Genomic DNA, 22,086 nt, shown 5'->3' on the forward strand with positions numbered 1-22,086 from the left:
ATCCATCTCTCGTTTATTGTTCCCCGAACACAACGCTAACTGCAACAACAGTGTAACAAAGTTCAACAGCGGGCTCGAGGATTCAGTTCTGTTAGATGAAGCAGCAGAAGTTTAAAGCATTGAGTGGATTGAGAAGAAAGAAAGCGAGCCGGTTAAAACGATGGGAAATAAACGACTGCAGCTGCTACGAGCGACATGTCAGATGTGTACACACATACATTTCAATGTGAATATCTGGTTTATATGTAACACAGGCATATAGACATTACACTTACTGTGTGTGATTTCACCAAATCATTAAGCACAGCATGTGCAGTCTACATATACATATACATACATATATCATGCATACAGTGCCTTGCAAAAGTATTCATACCCACTGAACTTCTCCACATTTTCACACGTGACAAACCACTAGTTTTATTGGGATTTTATGAGATAGACCAACACAAAGTGGCCCATTATTGTGAAGTGGAATGAAAATTATAAATAGCGTGCAACATTTTTTACAAATTAATATCTGAAAAGTGTGGCGTGCATTTGTATTCAGCCCCCTTTCCTCTGATACCTCAACTTACATCCAGGGGAACCAAGGCCTTCACAAGTAGAGTCCACCTGTGTGTAATTTAATCTCAGGATAAATACAGCCGTTCTGTGAAGCCCTCAGACGTTTGTTACAGAACATTAGTGCACAAACAGCATCATGAAGACCAAAGAACACACCGGACAGGACAGTTAAAGCAGTGTTGGGTTATAAAATCAATATCCCAAGCCTTGACCATCTCACGGAGCACCGTGCAATCCATCATCCGGAAATGGACAGAGTATTGCACAACTGCAAACCTACCGTCCACCTAAACTAACAGGCCACGCAAGGAGAGCATTAATAAGAGAACCAGCTGAAAGTCCCATCATGGTCACACTGGAGGAGCTGCAGAGAGCCACAGCTCACTGTCCACTATTAGTCGTGCACGCCACAAATCTGCCCTTTGTGGAAGAGTGGCAAAAAGAAAGCCACATGAAGTCCTGCGGGGGACACAGCAAGCATGTGGAAGGTACACTGGTCAGATGAGACCAAGTGTGTGGCAGAAACCTAACACTGAACACACCCTTCCCACCGCGAAACATAGAGGTGGCATCATCATGTTGTGGGCTTTTCTTCAGCAGGGACAGGGAAGCTGGTCAGAGTTGATGGGAAGATGGATGGAGCCAAACACAGGGCAATCTTAAATGAAAACCTGTTTGGAGTCTGCAAAGGACTTGAGACTGGGGTGGAGGTTCACCTTCCAGCGAGACAACAACCCTAAACATACAGCCAGAGATACAATGGTATGGTTTAGATCAAAGCATAGTCACGTGTTAGAATAGCCCAATCAAAGACAGACCTAAATCCAATTGATCTGCCCAGAGACTTGAAAATTTCCTTGTAAAAAATGGACACTTATAATTTTCCTTCCACGTCACAATGTGTCACTTTGTCTTGGTCGATTGCATAAAATCCCAACAAAACACATTTTTGTTTGTGGTTTTAACAAATGTCAAAATGTGGAAAAGTCCAGTTCAGTGTGTATGAATACTTTTGCAAGGCACTGCACATTTGGTAACATATGTTGGTGTAAGTCACAATTGTACCTTTTGTAGTACAAGTGCTCTAAATTATGAATTACTCAAATAAATTGTTAAATCACCTCTTGATAACATATTGCTGAGAATAATTATGCAATGAATGAATCTAAACAAACCTAAATAACTACAAGAGGAAACGGGCAGAACATATTTATTTAGAAGGAAATACCAAAAACATGGAAATGGTTTACAAGCGATGAAGCGTTTGATGCATGACTAGTGGAAGTTTAAACGAAAGCTCTTCTCTTGTTCTTTACTGCGGTTTTCACACAACTTTGAGACCTCCTCCGCTCGCCTCTGGAGTAAAACTGCACATAAAGACAGGATGTTATTTACACACATGACTGATGATGTCATCATAAGAAATGCCTTGATTTGTGTCCATATTTCAGATTAAACAAGCCCCTTGATTTGCTACACGTTACAGTTAGTGTGGGGGGATGACACATTCTCCAGATCTGGACTAAACTGAGAGGTGCAACATCACTCATTATATATTGGGCCATTTCAGTCTCTTCTGTTCAATCTACTAGACTTTTGAGAGTAGGCCAACATACTGTCACTGTTTCAATATTGGAACACTAGGTTTACTTGAATATTTCACAACTAAAATCTAATCCAATCTTAAAATGTATATCATTGAAAAGGTCTAAGACTCTAGAATACATATTTGACCAGCGTTTTACAAAATAAATGTATTCATTTGTCAAAAGTGAGCATAAAAATAATGAAATGCTGCCAAATGTGACCCTTCCAGTGAAACACTGAAGTTATGCAATAGAATTCAGTTTTAATCCTGACAAACTATACATCATTGGAATGCTCTAATAGAGTGTTCACACCAAACACGAATGAAGTGTTAAGTCAATGCAAAGACGTGATCGACCTACTTGCCATGCGTTTCGTCAATCGAATGACGCGAATCGCTCAAATTAAAAATTCTGAACTCTGGCAAAAATCCGCGTCACGTTAACCAATCAGGAGCCTGCTCTAGTAGGGCCGTGATTATGACATAGCGAGCGGATGCAGAAATCCGAAACAACTATGAAGGACTGCGCCTCTGAAGTCTACGCCATTCGCCAGCCTTCCGTAGAACATAATGCGCAGCTACCCTCTCAAATCCATGTCAGCCATTTCACAACAAGACTGGTACCGCCTGCCAAAAGCCCCTCCCATGACGTGAATCCACGTCTGTAATGAAGCGAAATTCACGCGCGAATGATGCGCGTGCACTCAAAATGTTCAAGCGTCCAACTACACGCGAATAGCGCGATTTACTGCGTTTGGTGTGAACACTCTATAAGAATATAGTTTTATATTTCTTACTGTTTTACAAAAGAAATCACTTAGTAAAAGTAATTTTCTCATTTCCCATCTTCTAAATTACATGTTGGCCTATTTGGAATCATAAATATTACATATTCATAATCACATTTTATTTTAAATCTCTAAAACTTCTAGATCGTTGGAAAGCTCCAAGAATGTCTTTCTTGTATATAATAATGTTTAATTAATTTGTATGCAGTAAACCATTGGAACCTATATGACACCTAGTGGCAGTTGTTGATGTTACCGTTACAAATATCCCAGAAACCACATTTTTGTGATATCAGCTTGAAATTTGAAACAAAACTTGTTTAGAAGTACGTCTTTAGATTTTGTATTATTATTAATGTACTTAATTATAAACCTTGTTTTATTTTACAAAAAACACTTTTTATCATCATAAAAACCTCCAGAGAAAATGTAAGTACTATAACTATTTTGTTCATTTCATATATAGATATTAGATCTCTAGACCAAAGCATTCCAGAGTTAGACTCATTTAAAAGTTGAAATCACCACCCTAAAAAAAGGGGGTGACAGCTAAAACACAAGACACCAACCTGAGTTTTGTTCGACCCACTGAAGCGAGTCCATGTGTGCATTGAGGATTTTACAGATCTGCTGAAGCTGAAATACAACAGAAATTATTCTAAGTCAAAGCACGTGAGAAAAAACAGATGGATGTATGTGGACCATGTAGCATATATAACGCACCGGATCAGTGGTGTCAGCAGGTCCACTGGATGTGTTGAGATGTTCTATAATCTCTTTCAGATCTTGGGACATTCTCTTCAGTTGAGCATCCACATTTTCTGCCAGCTTGTACCTGAGTAATGCAAAGGAGACGCTAAATGCAGTCCTGAAAAAGCATAGTGCGTGTGGAAAACACAAAGCCTATAGGTCAGGGGTGGGCTTCTGGAGGACCACTCTCCTGTAGAGTCTAGATCCGACCCTAAACAAACACACCTGATTCAGCCCATCACGCTCTTGAGGATCACTAAACACTTGAATGCAGGTGTGTTGGAGCTCAACTCTACAGGAGACCGGCAGGATTCTCCAGCCCTGTTTCAGACGGATGATAGCGTTTGTTCTTACGTTCTCTCACGTTCCTCATCTGCGTTCTGCATGTAAATGGTTCCGCTTTGATCTTTGACAGACTCCTCTAATGGACCAAGAAGATCCTCCAGCTCTTTCTGCTGGGACAGAATGAAGTCCAGTTCTTGATCTAACCTATCGTACAAACAAAAAAACATCGAGAAATATTTGAACATAACACACCACAGGGCTTAGTAATGTTCTTTAATGACTTAACTAGTGTTACCAGTACAAAACATACCTTCTTTGATCCAGTTTCACTTTCTCCATATCTTTATGTAAAGCTGTAATCTAACAAAGAAAAAAAAACATCATGAACAGAAAAACTAACAAGTGTTACCGGAGTGCAAAATTCAAACAGGACTAATCCTATAAAACACAGTGGCCCGGTTTTACAGACACAGTTTAGCTTGAGACAGGTCTATGCCTTAGTTAAATTAAGATATGCATGTCGCTTTTATAAAAATGCATAGAATACATTACTGGTGTGCATCTCGAGACAAAACAATGGCACGGAGTACGTTTACATGCACAGTCTTACTCCAATTATCCATAATTAGCTGATAACAAGTGAGGTCGTGTACACACGGAAAACGCTTTTCTTTTATCGGGAAAAGGTTTTTGCCCAATACGTAGATTTCCCTTTTTCGGTTTTCTCTCAGTTTTGTTTATGTGCGCATGTCTGATAGTAATAGTCCCGAACGGAATTAAGGGTGTGTTCATACTTGAAATTATTATAATATTGATAGTTCGCTTAGCGTTCACACTTGCATTTTAACAGCGAACCATAGATACTTTACACATGACTGATAAAGCCACAACTTGATTGGTCTTGGCTTTGTGACGTGTATCATGCGACGGAACATCTGAACATCCATAACAATGATGCGTGCTGTCACAAACACGCTCGTTTCTGTCCTCATATTGTGGTATTTTTATCAGCTCCGAGCTCACGATGACCTCAAAGAATTTCTACAAGAATCAAATCAGCGTCATGATTTCCTCCGCTGCGTGAACAAAGATCTGCCTCTAGAAGACGGCGGGTCCTCCTCGTTGCGCCACGTTTGCCCTCGACTCATTATGTTTTGACACTTGCTGTACAATCATTACAATGATTATTAGGGTTACATCTGGTGACATCACATCCTGTTTTTGGTTCGTCCGATGCCTTTGGTCCGTGTTGTGTTTGTATTACAATCGAACCGCACCAGAGTTCATTTGTACTGATGCACCGATACCAGTGTCGCTATCAGGCCCGATACCAAGCTCATGTACTCGTACTCATAAAAATTCCCCGATACCTCACGTGACGTAATTGACAGAACGCTCCAGTGCACATAGAGACACCTGCCGTAGCAGACACAATGTCATAAGAGTGTTCACACCTAAATAGCGCTATTCGTGTGTAGTTGGACGCTTGAACATTTTGAGTTTACACTAGGGGTGGGTGATATGGACAAAAAATATCTAGATATTTTTGGCGATTTTAACGATAACGATAATTAGACGATATCCATTAAAAATGTGTTTTTAAAAGTCTGAGTTACTTAATCACTGATGATAATAATGGGCATCATGTTGAATGAAAATAGTGCTTATTTATTTTCTTTAACATGTAAGTATTCAAGTAAAAACAATTCAAAGACATACAAAATACTAATTGAATTAGTGTAAGAACATCGAACACCGAGTAAACATTCAGTCGTACACCTCTGCTGTAATGTGAATTGTACAGCATACAAGCAAGATGAAATTCTAATATATGATAGAAGTTGGGGAGGGCAGTTGAGCTGAAATAATTTCGACTTGGCACTTTCCCCACCTACTGAATCGGCAGCATTTATTTAGCTATAAACTTGGTGATAGCATTTGTAATGTCTTGGCACTGTTGCTTTTCTTATCGTAAGGCACATTTCTGCTAAACGACTCCGCTAAAGTTTGCTGCGTATGTTGTGCAGCAGGTACCTTAGCCGATGTCGACTTTTCTCGGGCAGCGGAGTCTCGGATCTTTTCATACTCTTGGTATTCCTTACTATGGTTGGTCGTCGAGCTGCTTTTAACAGCAACATGTTTCCTACACACTTTGCAGAGTGCCGTCTTTTGCACAACATCAGTTTTCTCAAAACCGAACCACTTCGATGCAAGTGAGGTTGAGCCACGTTTAGCAACTAAGTAATCTGAAGTAGATTGCGAGGCTCTGGGTCCCTGCATGTTGTCTCTTTCTGTCAAATGTTTAGCATAACCACATTCGTTAACCGGTGTTGAACATGCGTGCGGCCATGCGCTAACCTGTGAGAGAGATGACGACGTGTATGCATACAACAGCAATCACGTGATGCCCTGCTGCAGCCTCTGAATGTGCTGAGTTTTAATGCGTGTTTTGGAGTGTTTTTTCGGAGTAATTAAAATACTCGATAATGAGAATTTGCACATCGTTAACACAACAATCCCGATATTATCGCCCACCCCTAGTTTACACGCTTCATTTGCACGTGGAATTCGCTTCAATCGCGAGTGAAATTCACGTCATGGGAGGGGCTTCTGGCAGGCGGCTCCAGTCTTGTTGCTAAATGGCGGACATGGATTTTGTTGTGCAGGTAGCTGCGCATTATGTGCTATGGAAGGCTAAAGATAGGCGCAGTCGTCCATTGTTGTTTCAGATTTCTGCCTCCGCTCGCTATGTCATAATCACATCCCTACTAGAGCAGGCTCCTGATTGGTTAACGTGGGGAAAATTTTCGCCAAAGTTCAGATATTTCAACTCTCAATTCACACCGCCTCATTCGCACTACAAGTAGGTCTATCGCGTCTTTGCATTGATTTAACATGTAAATCACTCTCTCTTAACGCTTCATTCGCGCTTAGCAGTGTGGAAATATTTCTAAATCAATGATGACGACCCACACATGACAATCTGCATGCTTATGTCCTCGGTTTTGCCCTTTGGAGGTTATTGGACACTGTGAATTTTGGGCTTTGAACATTTTTTATAAGCACATAAGATTGATTTATTTTTTCATAATATAAGTTGAAGTTGTTAAAAATAAAGATGCTGATATGTTCATTAGTCTCATATGTTAACACGCCCTAAAATAACACAAAAGTCCACTCTCGAAGCAGGTAGTTGATGTAAAAACAGCAAATGTAAAACAGACTTTCGATAGTGACATCACTGCACACGAGAAACCTGCCATTCCTTAAATTTCCACTTAACGCAGTTTTCTGCATAGCCGGTTTATTAAGATGCATGTAAACATGTGAAAACGGGATTCTTTTATAATCTGATTTTTTTATAAATATCTGTTTATTTTGTGCATGTAAACACACTCAATGATATATTTTTGATACTTCTGGGGAAGTTATATTCAGTGAAGACTTTTAGTCTGGGATTAGCCTTGAGCCTTGTTTATGAAATCAGGGTCTTGGTAAACAGGGTTTAGTTAACAAAAGTTGACAAGTTGCTGTTACATCCAGCTGTGACATTCAACATTTGAGCATAAATGTCCTATAGAGAATGTGAAGCTACGTCACACCGCGTTGAATGTTGCGCCTTCTTGGGAGGATCGCTGCTAGTGCGTTCAGTGAAGTGTTTTGCCTTTCTTTTTAAATGAGGAAATATACAGTTACTATGGAAGGCCGGTCTTGCTGTGTTTTAAAACTGCAATAGCATTACGCAGAGTTGTTCAGGAAAAGCCCCTGGTTCTTTCACTTTCAATTTCTCTGTAATCATAACGTTACATATCAAAAGAATAATAGCAGTGGAGTATGATCCTCTCAAGATGGCAATGCCTCTGCAACATGCAAAATAGGGCGTAAAGTCAGCTTCACAATCTCTATAAACACTTGTGTATGTCAGTCGTTGGTTGTGCAATAACTTTTTGTGATGATCAAACTATTGTATGAGGCAGAAGGAGAACTACATCTCTACCTTCTCTCCGTTCTCCACCAGCATTCGGTCCCAGGCATTGACCTGCGTTGCCTGCTGTAGAAAGTGTCTTTCCTGGTCTTCCAGTTCAGAGCTCCACTTGTTGATCAAAGCCTCCAGCTGGGCATATGACATCACCGGAGCAGTGCTGAACAAAAACACCACAAGCACATTAGAGAAAGCAGACAATGAACCCATTTCAGGCATGTAAAGATGTGTACCTGGTTGTTATGGCAGCAGTTGATGTGACGGCGACTGTGGCAGCTGGTGCAGTCGATATGGCTGTCTTCATTCCTAGAGAAAAGCTTGTAGGAGCTCCGGTGCTTGCAGCAGCTACACACACGATATCAGAGAAATGATTAGAGATTATAATAACAGATGGCCCTTTAGTGTCAAAGAAGTAGATTGTGACCTGTGGTCATAGTAGGTGCAATTCCTAAAGGTTTCATTGCTAGGCCTGTGGAAGCGCTGGAGGATGACATCACAGCAGCAGCCCCTGACACCATCGATGAGCCCACTGACAGAAAGAAAGACAAGCCCCGTCATCTCATTCTGATAACATCACAAAAATTAAGCCTGTTTTAGCACTACGAGTGTTTTTGATTGTCTTTGGAGAATCTCACACTACACTTTGTTCTGAACTTAGTTGCATTTAATTGACATTGTGTGTCTAGACCACGGATCTATATAAATAACTGGATTGCTCATTACGTCATTACACTGAAACAACCACGCCGCCATGTTGGTATGGCCAAACGTTCTTTTAAATTAATATCACATGATAATGATAAAATCGTAACCTACCAGTCCCCGTTTTTGTATCTAAAGTCTCACAGTACTTTCTTACAGCGCAAATGTCTTAAAGGGATACTTTACAAGCAGATCAAAATGTCCCCATGTTTTACTCCCCCTCAAGGCATCTTAACTGAAAAGGTTTTTCTTCTTGAAGAATGTAATACCACATATCATTCTGCTTCCAATCGGAAACTTTTATGATCAAAGAACTACTGGACACAGCTCTGTGGTCTTAACGAATGACTTCTGAAGCGAATGCATGCGTTTAAGAGAAATATCAATATTGACAGCGGTATTAGTGTTGTTGTCTAGCTTCCGCGTGGAAATGACGGTGACGAAAGCTCCCTCCAGAGTAGACGCTGTCCTATTGGAACAAAACGAACAATGAAGCATTCGTCACCGGAACTTAAGACACCTGTGACATCTGCCAGGAAAACAAGCCTCTGGTTCATGCACATTGAGAGATGACGGAAGCTGGACATCAACAATTAATTTAAAAACACATGTGAACTAAAAACGTATTGCGTGCCTAATAAGATGAAAACATGTTATTTTAGATAGTCATTTTGACTGCAAGTCAATGGCGTTCTCTGTCAGTAGGGCATACCAAGATGGCAGCGCAATCACTTCCTGTGGTTGCACCTCCCGCTGTTGGTTTTGCATTCTAGGCACAATCCAGTCATTCATATAGATCAGTGGACTAGACATATGTGTCCGTGTAGTTGCATGATGCAAGGAAGAAGGATGACTACTATTTTAAAATGAGACAAAATTAGCATTGATAAAACAAGATTGTTTGTTATAAAATATTATGAACTAACTAAATTACAGTTAATGTCAAGCTCTAAAATAATGGATAGAATAATGGATAGAAGTTTTGGGTTTTAGTGAGTGGGATAGGGGCCTTGTAATTTTGTAGAATACATTGGGAGGCCTTGAAGACAAAAGTTTGAGAACCCCTGGCGTAAAGCATATATGGTATTTTGCACAGTATCTGTATTATCTTCAAGGAGAGTTATGAGAGCATGGCTGTGTGTGCTCAAGGTGACAGTCAGATTGTGTTTGTAAAGATCATGTCAGAAGATGAACTCACGTGTGAATCCTGTGAGGGGGGTGGAGGTTATAGGAATAGCAAACAGAGAGGACACTGGAGCTGATGTGGACAGACTGGCAGGGACTGTGCTGACAGGTGCTGGGGTGGCTAAACATCAAAACAAACACAAATTATATACACAAATCTTTTCAGTTTATGAAACGATTATAATATTGGTTGGTTACATGCCTGAAGCTTTCATTCCAAAGTTAAGAGCAGGTGCGGAGGCTATGGAGGCAGGAATAGAAGCTCCGAGAGTAAAACCTTGATGTTGGAATGAACACAAATGAATAAAAATAAAATCATTATTGTTTACTTTGGCTTTGTGCTCATAGGTGGTTTTAGAAGAAAGTGAGATGGTAAACTGCCAAATCGCTGCTGTCCTTCTGAAACCTTGTATCTCTATATTTGGTGATAATTGTTATACACAAACATAAAGAGTGACTAATAATAATGATTTGTCACTGGGTTTTGCAGGTATCTAACCAATGAAAAGTCTAATGGTTTTACCATTTTCTGAAAAACTGTCAAACTAGACACCCGAGGTTTTGGAAGTACAGCAATGAAATGATTGGACATCTTTAATTTACTTTGTGTTGCAGAATGATTTTCTAGAAAAGTGATCAGAAAAACAGGGTGAAGTTAAACAGAGAGCAACAAATTAATCCTTACTAGTCTGAACTAGGAAAAACACAATCAACAATGTGCGTCAGTCTTATTTTAGTACACTAGCAAATGAGTGCTTGGGTTACTTGGGGGGGTTCAGACACCCTTCTTACCTGTGGACTGTCCCCCCAGTGAGAGGGCAGGGGTGGGCTGTGCAGGGGCAACTGAAGCAGCCTGAACTTTAGGTGTTCCAAAGCTGAATCCTCCTGTGGGTGGCTGTGTCATCGGAGTGGTCATTTGAGTGGAGAGACCTCCAAGAGTGAAGCCTGTAGTGCCAGCCCCCAGAGTCGCACCTGCACTCGCAGGCAGAGATGAGGCGGGTGTGCTGAGTTTTGGAAGTGGAGCACTAGAAGCATGAAGACAACATAACAGTAAACACACCAAACCCTGCTGACCCATGCAGATATTTGGTTAAGTTTCTATAGTAAACCAACGTGTTTCAAGAAAAATGAGCAATCTCACCCAAAAGAAAAGCCTCCACTAGGGGTGGTGCTTTGGGTCTGGGCTCCAAAGCTAAATCCACCTTGAGCGCTGCCATTATTCTGTGTTGGCTGTGAGAAATTTCCTGTTATCTGGGACGACTGGTTTCCGAAACTTTGAGTCTGAGGCTGGCTGGTGCCAAAAGAGAATCCTCCTCCTCCTCCTGCAGGAGCGCTGGTCTGCAGACTGAAAGCTGTCAAGGCTGGTGCTGCTGCTGGTGCTGGTGCTGCTGGTGCTGCTGCTGGTGCTGGTGCTGCTGCTGGTGGGTTTAGAGCGACACCAAAGGGAAAGACTCCGCTGCCTGCTTGTGGGAAGTTAAACGCCATAGTGCTGCAACACAAGTTAATGTTACATAACCGCTTCAAGATTTTAACATCACTGGTGTTCTGTTGAATTTTCCTATACGTTCAGATATCTAAACCACATCGACAAAATAAACAGGCCGGGTGATTTAACAATACAAAATACCCTTCCAGCTTAAAACAAACACATACATTTACAGCGTATACATTCTATCACATTAATGTGATTCATTCACAGTGCAAAATAACCCGTCAAATTGTCCTACCAGCAATAAATAAATATGTATAATGATTTAACAACGAAAAGTGCCTCTCAGATTGTCGTAGCAGTATTAAATTAACGGGTGTGATGATTTTACAGCGCCAATTAATGACGTAATATTGAACATCCCCAACGGTCGACTTTAAAGTAGACACGTTCATGTTTATTGCGTCTTTATTAAGGACCCATCAGGTTCACGGGGGCAATGGTTGTGTCTGTGGGGTCTTTAGCGGTCTATCTCAGACTATGAGAAGTTAACGTTATCTAGAATGCTGTCTATGAAGACACCGCTAATGTTAAACACATTCAGTAGAGTTAATGATCAGCTCTTGTGACAGTACACGATATTAAACTAATCATAAAACAACTGAATGTCATTTTCTTCCCGCTCGTATCACGTTAGTACGCCACGCAAGTTACTATAAAACAAATATACATTAAATCATATAATCACTAATAAACATTTCATATCTTAATTACATTAAACACTTACTGACTGAAAACAGCTCCCGCGCGCGAACCACTGCGTCACATGCGATGATGAGGACCCTTGCGTCGGCTGTCTAAAACACTGCCTGAGCTATATCGGCGTTTTTATATCGCCTCCTTGTTTCCATAAATTTGATATTAAACTGTGCGATAATCCTAAAATGAATAAAACATATGTACGTAGACAATGAATTTACAATGAAGTTCTATCGTATGTGAAATGAATATAAGTCAAGGCATTTCTTTATATGTTCTAGACATCAAGCCGTTTGTATATGTATTTACATATGTAGCCACTCGGCTATATTACAGCATTAAATAACAAGGAATAAAGAATCCCCATAAATGTGATGAGTCTGTTCATGATTTTCTCTCTTGTTTGAGAAAGAATTAAGAGCAGGCATCTATCGCCATCCATCCGTACGAGTCCGCCATATTGGGAAGGGCAACGTGACAGCGACTTAAAGAGGGCAGCACCTGCACTCTCCACATAAAGAGGTTTATTTGTCACTGTTTGTCTGATCCTGGTGTGTTGACATTTTTACAAGCAGCTCTTGCCGTTCACCTTTCATCTGTTCATCTACTTCTATGTTAGAATACAGGAACCGCAGTCTTTATTTTTCCTCACCCTAAAGGTTTGGCTCACTTTGATGACCCAGCATTTCAAAACGAACAAAAAAGTAGTAATAAAAGAACAGATGTTTCACCCATATAATGTTTTGTTGAAGCAACATTTTAAGTCCTATAAATGATGTGTATGTTGCCTAGACAAACATTGTGTGGACGGTGGATCACCTGTGTGTCACGGATTCTATAAAACCCTTTTGAGAGAACATTAAAAACATTCAAATGGAACCTTACGTTTTAGAGGAAGCAGATTGTTACAGTGATGGCTGAACTCTCCTGGACACCCGCAGAAGCAGAACTGATGCTAAACCTCACCGTCGAATCCACTTTTCCTTTAAGGTGTGACAAACACTAACGGTCAGAAAAGTTTAGGATCATCTTGATAAAATGCACAAAAAAGTGTACCATTTGAAGATGATAAAATATACAGTGACAAAGTTCATTCATTTTGGATACTTTTAGTTACAACATAATTCCCACAGTTACAATATTATTCCATGGCTTTGATGAAGTTAAGTTTATGAAAGAATATACAGTATAAACAAAGAACACGGGAGTGATCCTAATATTTTGAGCAGTGGTTGATGTAACAGCGTCATGTACTATAAAGTACAGTGTACTATTAGAAATAGCTGACCAAATGGTTGTTTTTCAAGTTCTCTTTTATTAATCTGCCAATATAAAATAAACACATATTTACAACATCATACATTGTTTTTTAATATAACTAAACAACAGTTCATTGGATTTCTATGTTTAAGCATTTTTAAGTGATGGTCTCCACCCCTCCTGGGCTGGAGCTTCTCTACTCTCTAGAAATATGGCACATAGTCTTAATGCTAAAACTTGACTCACTGGGGCCCAGGTCAGGGAGCAGACTGAATGGCTTAACCAACGGTCTGCTTGCCGTCTCACGTCGCAGAACACACATAATACACAACATGCGACGATAATACTTTCTCCCAAACATCATAAAATAGAGACTGTGTCTGTCCCCCGGATTAGTAAACATAAAATAAAGCGTAAACCTCTCAAAGGTAATTTAATTAACGTTAAACTAACTAAACATGAACATAATACAGATAATCAACTGTTACGACTCGGATTGCTAAATATTAGAGCTCTCTCTAATAAAGCACTTTTTGTTAACGATATGATAACAGATCATAAAATAGACATGCTCTGTCTAACAGAAACATGGCTAAAGCCAGATGATTATATTGCTTTAAATGAGTCTGTCCCCCAAGATTACTATTATACACACGAGCCTCAGAGGAGGAGGTGTTGCTGCACTTTACCGTAACTCTTTTAGCATTTCCCAGAAGTCTAATCCTAAATACAATTCTTTTGAAGTCATGGTACTTGATGCATCAATACCTAATACTAAGGATAAAACATCTTTAAAATTGATTCTGGCTATTGTATATAGGCCTCCAGGGCACCACACAGATTTTATTAAAGAATTTGGTGGGTTCTTATCAGAACTAGTACTGGCTGCAGACAGAGTCCTTGTTGCCGGGGACTTTAACATTCATGTAGATAATGATACAGATGCTTTAGGAATGGCTTTTAAAGACATTCTTAACTGTCTCAAATCTCTAGCATGAGTAATAACGTTGAAGATCTTGACTTTACCATTGAAAATATTAATGCCACCTTCTCGGAAGCACTAGACATAGTTGCTCCCTTGCGCTTAAAGAAGATTAAAAATGACAGACCGACACCGTGGAATAATGAACTCACTCAGGCTCTAAAGAAAATGGCATGAAAAATGGAGCGCAACTTTAAGAAAACTATATTAGAGGTATTTCGTATTGCCTGGAAGGATAGTATTAAAAATACAGGAAAGCCCTAAAAACGTCTAGATCTGCCTACCTTTCATCACTAATAGAAGAAAACCAGCATAACCCTAGGTTTTTATTTGATACAGTGGCTAAATTAACCAAAAATAAATCGTCAGCGACTTCTGATTTTGTATACCAGCATAGCAGTGATGATTTTATGAACTATTTCACAAATAAAATCCAAGATATTAGAGAAAAAATTATAACTATGCAACCAGAAGTGAATCCTGCTGAACAAATGACTAACTACAGCGCCCCTAAGGAGAAATTATGTTTATTTTCTACTATAGATCACGATGAGCTCTCTAAAATCATTAGATCATCTAAATCAACTTCATGCATGTTAGACCCTATACCTATAAATCTACTGAAAGAGATGCTCCCAGAAATTATAGATCCTCTACTTAGCATTATTAACTCATCTCTGACATTAGGACATATGCCTAAGCATATAAGGTGGCTGTTATAAGGCCCCTTGTCAAAAACCCCCATCTGGACCCTGGAGAACTAGTTAACTACAGACCTATTTCGAATCTACCTTTCTTATCTAACGTTCTGGAAAAAGTAGTCTCAACTCAAATATGCTCCTTCCTCCAAAGGAATGAGATTAATGAAGATTTCCAGTCTGGATTTAGAGCACATCACAGTACAGAGACTGCTTTGATTAGAGTTACAAATGATCTGCTTATGGTGTCCGACCGAGGTTGTATCTCCTTATTGGTGCTGCTAGATCTTAGTGCTGCATTCGACACCATTGACCACAGCATGCTCCTACATAGACTCGAAAATGATGTCGGTATTAAGGAAATAGCTTTTAAATGGCTTAGATCTTATTTATCCGACCGTTTTCAATATGTAGCAATAAACAATGAGGATTCACGCAAATCGCAAGTCCAGTACGGTGTACCACAGGGCTCAGTCTTAGGGCCTATGCTCTTCGCATTATACATGCTACCTCCAGGAGATATAATAAAGCGACACGGAGTAAGCTTTCACTGTTATGCTGATGATACGCAACTTTATATTTCCTCGAAGCCTCATGAAACACAGCAATTCCATCGAATAGTGGAATGCATAGTCGATATAAAAAAGTGGATGAGTAACAATTTCTTATTAACGAACTCTGACAAAACAGATGTGTAACTTATTGGACCAAAAACCGCCCTACGTAACAACCAAGAATACTGCTTAACTATTGATGGATGTTCCATAAAACCCTCATCTTCAGCAAATAATTTTTGTGTTTTATTCGATAGTACTCTGTCATTTGAGAACCAGGTCGCCAACACCTGTAAAATATAATCTTCAAATGGTACACAGATGCTTTTCCTATCTAGCGCCTAAACTTTGGAATAGTATTCCCTGCACTGTCCGGGAGGCAGACACACTCTGTCAGTTTAAATCTAGACTAAAGACGCATCTTTTTAATCTTGCATACACTACACTATTATAATATATATATATTTCAAAGATCTAGGCTGCACTAGTTAGATCAACTGGAACCAGCAACACTTCCAATTACAACTGATGCATTTGTTGCATCAAAGAGTGCAGAACAGTACTCTACTCTCAGCCAGTCTTGTCTCATTGTTCCAAGGTTACTAGAGGGGGCAGGACGCAGTCCAAGGTTACCAGAGCGGGCAGGACGCAGTCCAAGGTTACCGGAGCGGGCAGGATGCAGTCCAAGGTTATCAGAGCGGGCAGGACGCAGTCCAAGGTTACCGGAGCGGGCAGGGCGCAATCCATTCCCAGACCTGACAAAAGTCTGGACGAAGGACGTGGCGACTCAACAAAACTTCAGTCGCTATTAGATAATTAAAAAGATAATAAACTTTTTTTATTTTGCCTTGTTGTGCAGCACTGTCGAGCTTGTGCAGAGGCAGCAGTTTTTGCCAGAGGGGAACCTGAATCCCCTGGTTAGGCCTGGTTTCCCTCTGAGGTTTTTTCTCCTCCAATGGAGTTTTGGGTTCCTCGCCACCGTTTGCATACTGTTTTCCACTGTTTGTCGGGCCGGGGGGGCTGCTAGAATTTGATAGTCTTATTTAATTGACACTGCATATAGGAATTTATTGTGTGTCTGATATTTGACCTGTGTTTTGACTTACATAACCTTTTATGTTTTACTTATAGTCAATGTTTTCTTGTACAGCTGCTTTGTAACAATGAAAATTGTAAAAAGAGCTATATAAATAAAGCTGACTTGACTTGACTTGACAAGCAGCCCATGAACTGTGAAGAACAGAGATTTTCATATTCAGTTTTTGTTTTGTCCATATATATTATAGCAGGAAGAGAAAATGTGTCATTCTCACACAGCAGATATATTAATAATATTGATATTGTAAGACTCAGAACAAACACATGATGCGGGACGATGAAACTATGAACGTTTTTGTTTCTGTATAGCTGGCTTTTATTCATCTCAATAGGCTGATGTCTGCTTTATTTATGTAAAACCTATTGTTATTCTGTAGCAAAGGATGATCGAGTGTGGGAACAGCATTCACGTGTTCTAACTATGACATTTGTATACTTTCCTTGAACACGTAACATTTTGTAAGTGTTATTATACGGATGCTGTTGATTGGTCAGAGTAAGATGTTGACCTCACTACGGCTGCCATCACCGTCAGTGGTGCTTTCATTGCCATCAGAGAGAAGACCGCTGGCAGACTGACGTGTCCTGCACTCCAGAGCAGCCAGGCGCTGCTTCAGCTTCTGTTGAGTGGCCGTGTACTCGGCCAGTAAGCGAGCGAAGCTAGTCTGTAGCGTTTCCAGACCGGCCTCCAACCTCTGCGCTTTCTCCTCGACCCTTTCTTCTCCCATCCCGGCAGCTCCCAGCTCCTCAAGCAGGCCTTCTTTCAGCAAAATCTGCCTCCCTCTCTCCTCCAGAGCCTTCTTAGCATCAGGGTACTCCATCACGGCCTCCATCAGGTCGTCCTTTGACAAGCAGAAGAGGTCGGAGTATCCGATGCTGCGGATGTTTGCCGTGCGGCGGTTGCCCATTTTGCTTCCCTTGATGTTGAGGATGCTGATCTCCCCGAAGCAGCTGCCGCCCGTCAGCTGAGCGAACTGGTTCACCCCGTCATCGGCCACCACGGCTAGACGGCCCTCTTTGATGATGTACATCTCTTTCCCGATGTCTCCTTTTCTGCAGATGTAGTCGCCGGGACTGAACACCTGCGGCCGCAGCTTGAGAACCAGTTCCACCAGAAGTCCTGCCTCGCAGTCCTGGAAGATGCGGACCTTCTTCAGCGTTTCCAGGTGCACGTTGATGGCGATCTCTGCCCGCAGTTTGTTGGGCAGGCTCTTCAGAACATCCTGCTCGTCCAGCGATTTCTTATTGGTCCACAAGTAGTCGAACCACTTGATGACACGAGCCTCCAGCTCTTTGCTGACCTTGCGAAACTGCATGTAGTGTTTTATGGCGTCCATGCGAGCTTGAAACTCGGCTCTGGTTGCGTTCATGTTGGAAATCATGGATCCCACGTTACCCACGATGGTGGCGAAGATGAGCACGCCGACGAGGAAGTCAAAAACCACAAACAGATACTCCTCGTCACGCACGGGGGCCGGCATTTCCCCGATGGTGGTCAGCGTGAGGGTGGACCAGTAGAGGCAGTAGACATATCCTCGGCTCAGCGTCCCAAACTCAGGGTCCGACATGTTCGGGTAGACCCACTGGTCAGAGCCAAATCCCAGAGACTTGGAGATGGCGAAGTAGATGCAGGCGTTCCAGTGAATGATGACCAGGATGTACAGCACCAGGTTGCAGATGCGGAAGACGTTGGGGCAGCTGGTGCGCGTCTCTGTGCGGTCGAAGAACTCGAAGAGGCGAGAGAAGCGCATCAGTCGATTGAACCGCAGCTCGGGCACGTGAATGCCTGTGGCGATGTAGGCCAGGTCTGTTGGGAGTATGGAGAGCACGTCCAGCTTGAACTGGAACGTGTGAAAGTAGCTTTCTCTTAACTTGGTAAGGTCCTTCACCGGAAGACCCTGCTCCAGAAAACCTACAGAACAGACAAAGCCACATCATCTAACCACTGCTCCAGAGGCTTTCAGAGGCCTTTATGCAAAAAAATAGATTTTTCTGGATGTACTATTTCAAGATACGCGTTTAAGAAAAATTATCATTGTTGTTTCCTTCTGTGAATTAATGACAACGCTTCTCCCAAATTACAAATAAAAATATTCAAACGTTAAAACAAACTGGTAACAGAAAAAGATGCAATGTTTGCAGATGTATTTTAGGTCATTCTACAGAAGTGGTGCACAATACTGTCGCTCCATACATATGTTTTTCTTTATGTAATAACTTCATATACAGTGGATTATATATACTGTATATCCTTTATCATCTCTATATTGAGCCCATTTGTCAGGCTGAGTGATAATACATCTGATAGTATAATGACTAAAACCTTTTTAATTTGCTCTCTATCCCTCAGACTGTACGGATTGAGAGAGGTAGAGTCATTTGTTTCATGCTGTGATTTTTGCATGTAACCATTTTAGATGAAAGAAATAACTTATACTACCAGTGACAACTAAAGGATAATATGCCTTGTCAAGTTCTTATGAAAATGGTTTTTCTAATCCTTTAGAATTTGTCAAAAAAACAAAAAGTCTCTCTGGATTAGTGAAATACATGGTCACGTGGTGAGTAAATAACCTTTAACATCTAACAAAAAGTGTCATGACCAATCTCCTTTTTTATAGCCTACTACAAGTAATGTCATTGTAGAGGAAAACATGTTTTTCACTTGATTATTTTCTGTTGAATGATGTATGAACTTTACTGATCGTACATTTTAAGAAAAGGGTTGAATTGTCAAGACCAAAAATGACTGAAACAGCCATGACATGCAAAAATGTCATAAACAAACAAGTAAGTACTGATCTGTATCTTATTTGTATAAAACATGATTATTCATTGGATAAGTGATAAGTCACTAGGATGGGGCACATTATAATTATATCATAACAAAACATCTTTAAAATCAAAAATGTTCATGTTCATTCAGATACAAAGCAATACAAATGTCTTCCCTCTGAGATAAGAAATGCAGAATCTCTTAATATTTTTAAATCCTCTCTTAAAACTTACTTTTTTAGGGTAGCTTTTATTTGGGATATATGTATATACAGTATATGTGCCTTGTTTTTATTTATATTTCTTTGTATAATTTGTTTAGTGAAATTGCTTGTTTCTCTTTTTGAGAACAGTTTTTCTCTTGTTGTTATTCATTTAAAATAAAGTTGTTATTATTATAATATGAAATACACTTGTAAAGGAAAGGTAAAACACTTCCAACCTCATACCAAGCTGAATTTGCATCATTTGTGTAGAATGACACATACTGTATATGCTGGAGGATTCTCACCTGTCCTCAGTCGCACACAGGTGTCCAATATATATACAACATCAGAGAGATAATCCAAAACCAGCCACAGAATACAGTTTCTGCTCTGAAGCTCATCAAAGCACGCTCTGTGAAATAATGAAAGACACGCATTTACATGAATCAGCATGAGAATAAAAGACCCCATCACACACACACACGTGTGCTTTCATTACTAATGGAGGAACAGATGCCTTCATTACAAACCTTCAATCCTCCAAAACTTGCAACATTTGCTTACAGGTTCAATATTCATTGCATTCGTTTCAGGATCTCTGGATATTTGATGTACAATATTCCATTAATGGCTTGAAATGCCTTTTAAAACGAAGAATGAAGTCTTACCGAGCCACCACAAAGCACCAGTTGTATAACACGGCTGAGGCGATGACAAACAGCCAACGATAGTACAGATCATCAGCGGCTGCCAGAATAAAAACATCACACTTCTTCCTGATCACACAAACAAACACTTGTGTTCATGGCATTTTCACACACAGAGATCAATGAAGATGATGGGAGAAATAAACTCACTTGATTTTGAAGCTGTTATCTCCATCATGCGCATCGGGTCTGTTGATGCTTATTCGACTGGGAGCGATTTGAAGTTCAGGTCCTCGGAAACGCTCCAAGAATGAATCCGGCCGCTCCTGTTCCTCCTGAAGACTCTTATGAGCCCAGTCTCTGAGAGTCACCACCATACTCACCAACCTGTTCACGTTAAGTATCTCTGTTTCACATATGTCCGTGTCAAATGCTTTCATAAACCTCACGTGTCCACGGCACATGCTTGACATTCATCGGCTGATCAAACTTACTTTCAACATACAACCTGTCATCTATAATCACACATTTTATTCTGAACCTAACGGTGGGAGATGATTCAGATGGGAGTCAACACTGTGAGATATTGTCAACTGTGATTTTATATGTATTGTGTCTGTTGAGTTTGAAGTGATGAGACGTCACCTGGAGAGCGCTCCTTGACCCCTGAATGAGTTCTGTGAGTTGAGTCTGCAGGGATCCAGCGTGGCCATCCGCTGTAATTCTGATGATGTGTCATCACACACGGACTGACCGCTGGAGAGACAGCGTGAGCGTATCAGAGCCTGTTGAAATGCGACACATCGACTGAAATGTTCAAAAGATCTCACCGGCTGAAAGTGCTGTCTGCCGGCTCGGCCTCGTCTTCAAGAGGCGTCTTCACAGAAAGTCTATGAGCTGATAAATCCATGCTCTGCACCAACATCTGACCCGTCATTCTGTAACACACAACTACATCCACCACAATCTGTGAAGTGAGTCCACGTCTAACACTCACAACATGAACGTGAGATCAGATCAGCGCGGTCGTGTTGTGATGACGAAGGTCAACTAAACATTCAGCTCATTCACCTACAACACTGACACGACGATCACAAATGATGAGCCATCATGTATTTTCAGCCCGAGCTCTGATCATACTGTACCTGTCTGTCACATTTCTTCAATGATATGAAGTGCTGTATGGAAGAGAAGATTTATTCACTCACCTGTCTGTTTTCTTCTCACCTTCTTCAAGTGGCCTGTGTGTTAATTCCTCAGCAGATATCACAGCTGTCTCTTGTCCTCTCTTGCTGAACAGTGGTTGTATTTCAGAGAGCTGTGATGTGACCGGCGGTGGTGTGGAGTGATTGAAGAGACGATGAGAGTCGGGCAGATATATGACACTCCAGACATCACAGAGCACTCCTCACATCTCTCATCATCTGTATCTGTCAGGATATCAGCTGTGTGTGTGTGTGTGCGCGTGTTGTCTTCAGGCCACAGGCTTTCATACATGCAGGCTGATTGTTATTCCAGCAGATGCTCACACACACACACACACACACACACCACTTCATTACACACACACACACACACACACACACACACACACACACACACACACACACACACACACACACCACTTCATCATACACACACACTCACACACACACCACTTCATCACACACACACCACTTCATTACACACACACACACACACACCACTTCATTACACACACACACACACACACACACACCACTTCATTACACACACACACACACACACACACACACACACACACACACACACACCACTTCATCATACACACACACTCACACACACACCACTT

General features: G+C 40.9%; 2 protein-coding genes across 2 annotated transcripts; both read right to left on the reverse strand.

The window, feature by feature from the left end:
- Positions 1 to 226: 226 nt before the first annotated feature.
- Positions 227 to 12,492, reverse strand: nup62l (nucleoporin 62 like). The gene is made up of 13 exons (XM_079480023.1): positions 12,064 to 12,492; positions 10,989 to 11,336; positions 10,640 to 10,872; positions 10,050 to 10,124; positions 9,861 to 9,968; positions 8,385 to 8,489; positions 8,194 to 8,305; positions 7,976 to 8,120; positions 4,289 to 4,338; positions 4,048 to 4,182; positions 3,667 to 3,778; positions 3,513 to 3,579; positions 227 to 1,934 (listed from the first exon to the last, which is right to left on the reverse strand). The coding sequence occupies exons 2-13, from the start codon at positions 11,330 to 11,332 to the stop codon at positions 1,843 to 1,845; spliced, it is 1,578 nt and encodes a 525-aa protein (XP_079336149.1). The 5' UTR covers positions 11,333 to 11,336; positions 12,064 to 12,492; the 3' UTR covers positions 227 to 1,842.
- A 4,626-nt stretch (positions 12,493 to 17,118) lies between these two features.
- On the reverse strand, positions 17,119 to 21,192 carry cnga2a (cyclic nucleotide gated channel subunit alpha 2a; the record flags this gene model as incomplete). The annotated part of the gene is made up of 6 exons (XM_079479867.1): positions 17,119 to 18,539; positions 19,914 to 20,020; positions 20,277 to 20,384; positions 20,466 to 20,642; positions 20,901 to 21,011; positions 21,086 to 21,192. The coding sequence occupies 6 exons, from the start codon at positions 21,190 to 21,192 to the stop codon at positions 17,119 to 17,121; spliced, it is 2,031 nt and encodes a 676-aa protein (XP_079335993.1).
- Positions 21,193 to 22,086: the final 894 nt, after the last annotated feature.

Source organism: Barbatula barbatula, assembly GCF_947034865.1.
Source record: "Barbatula barbatula genome assembly, chromosome: 18".
Lineage (NCBI taxonomy): Eukaryota > Metazoa > Chordata > Actinopteri > Cypriniformes > Nemacheilidae > Barbatula > Barbatula barbatula.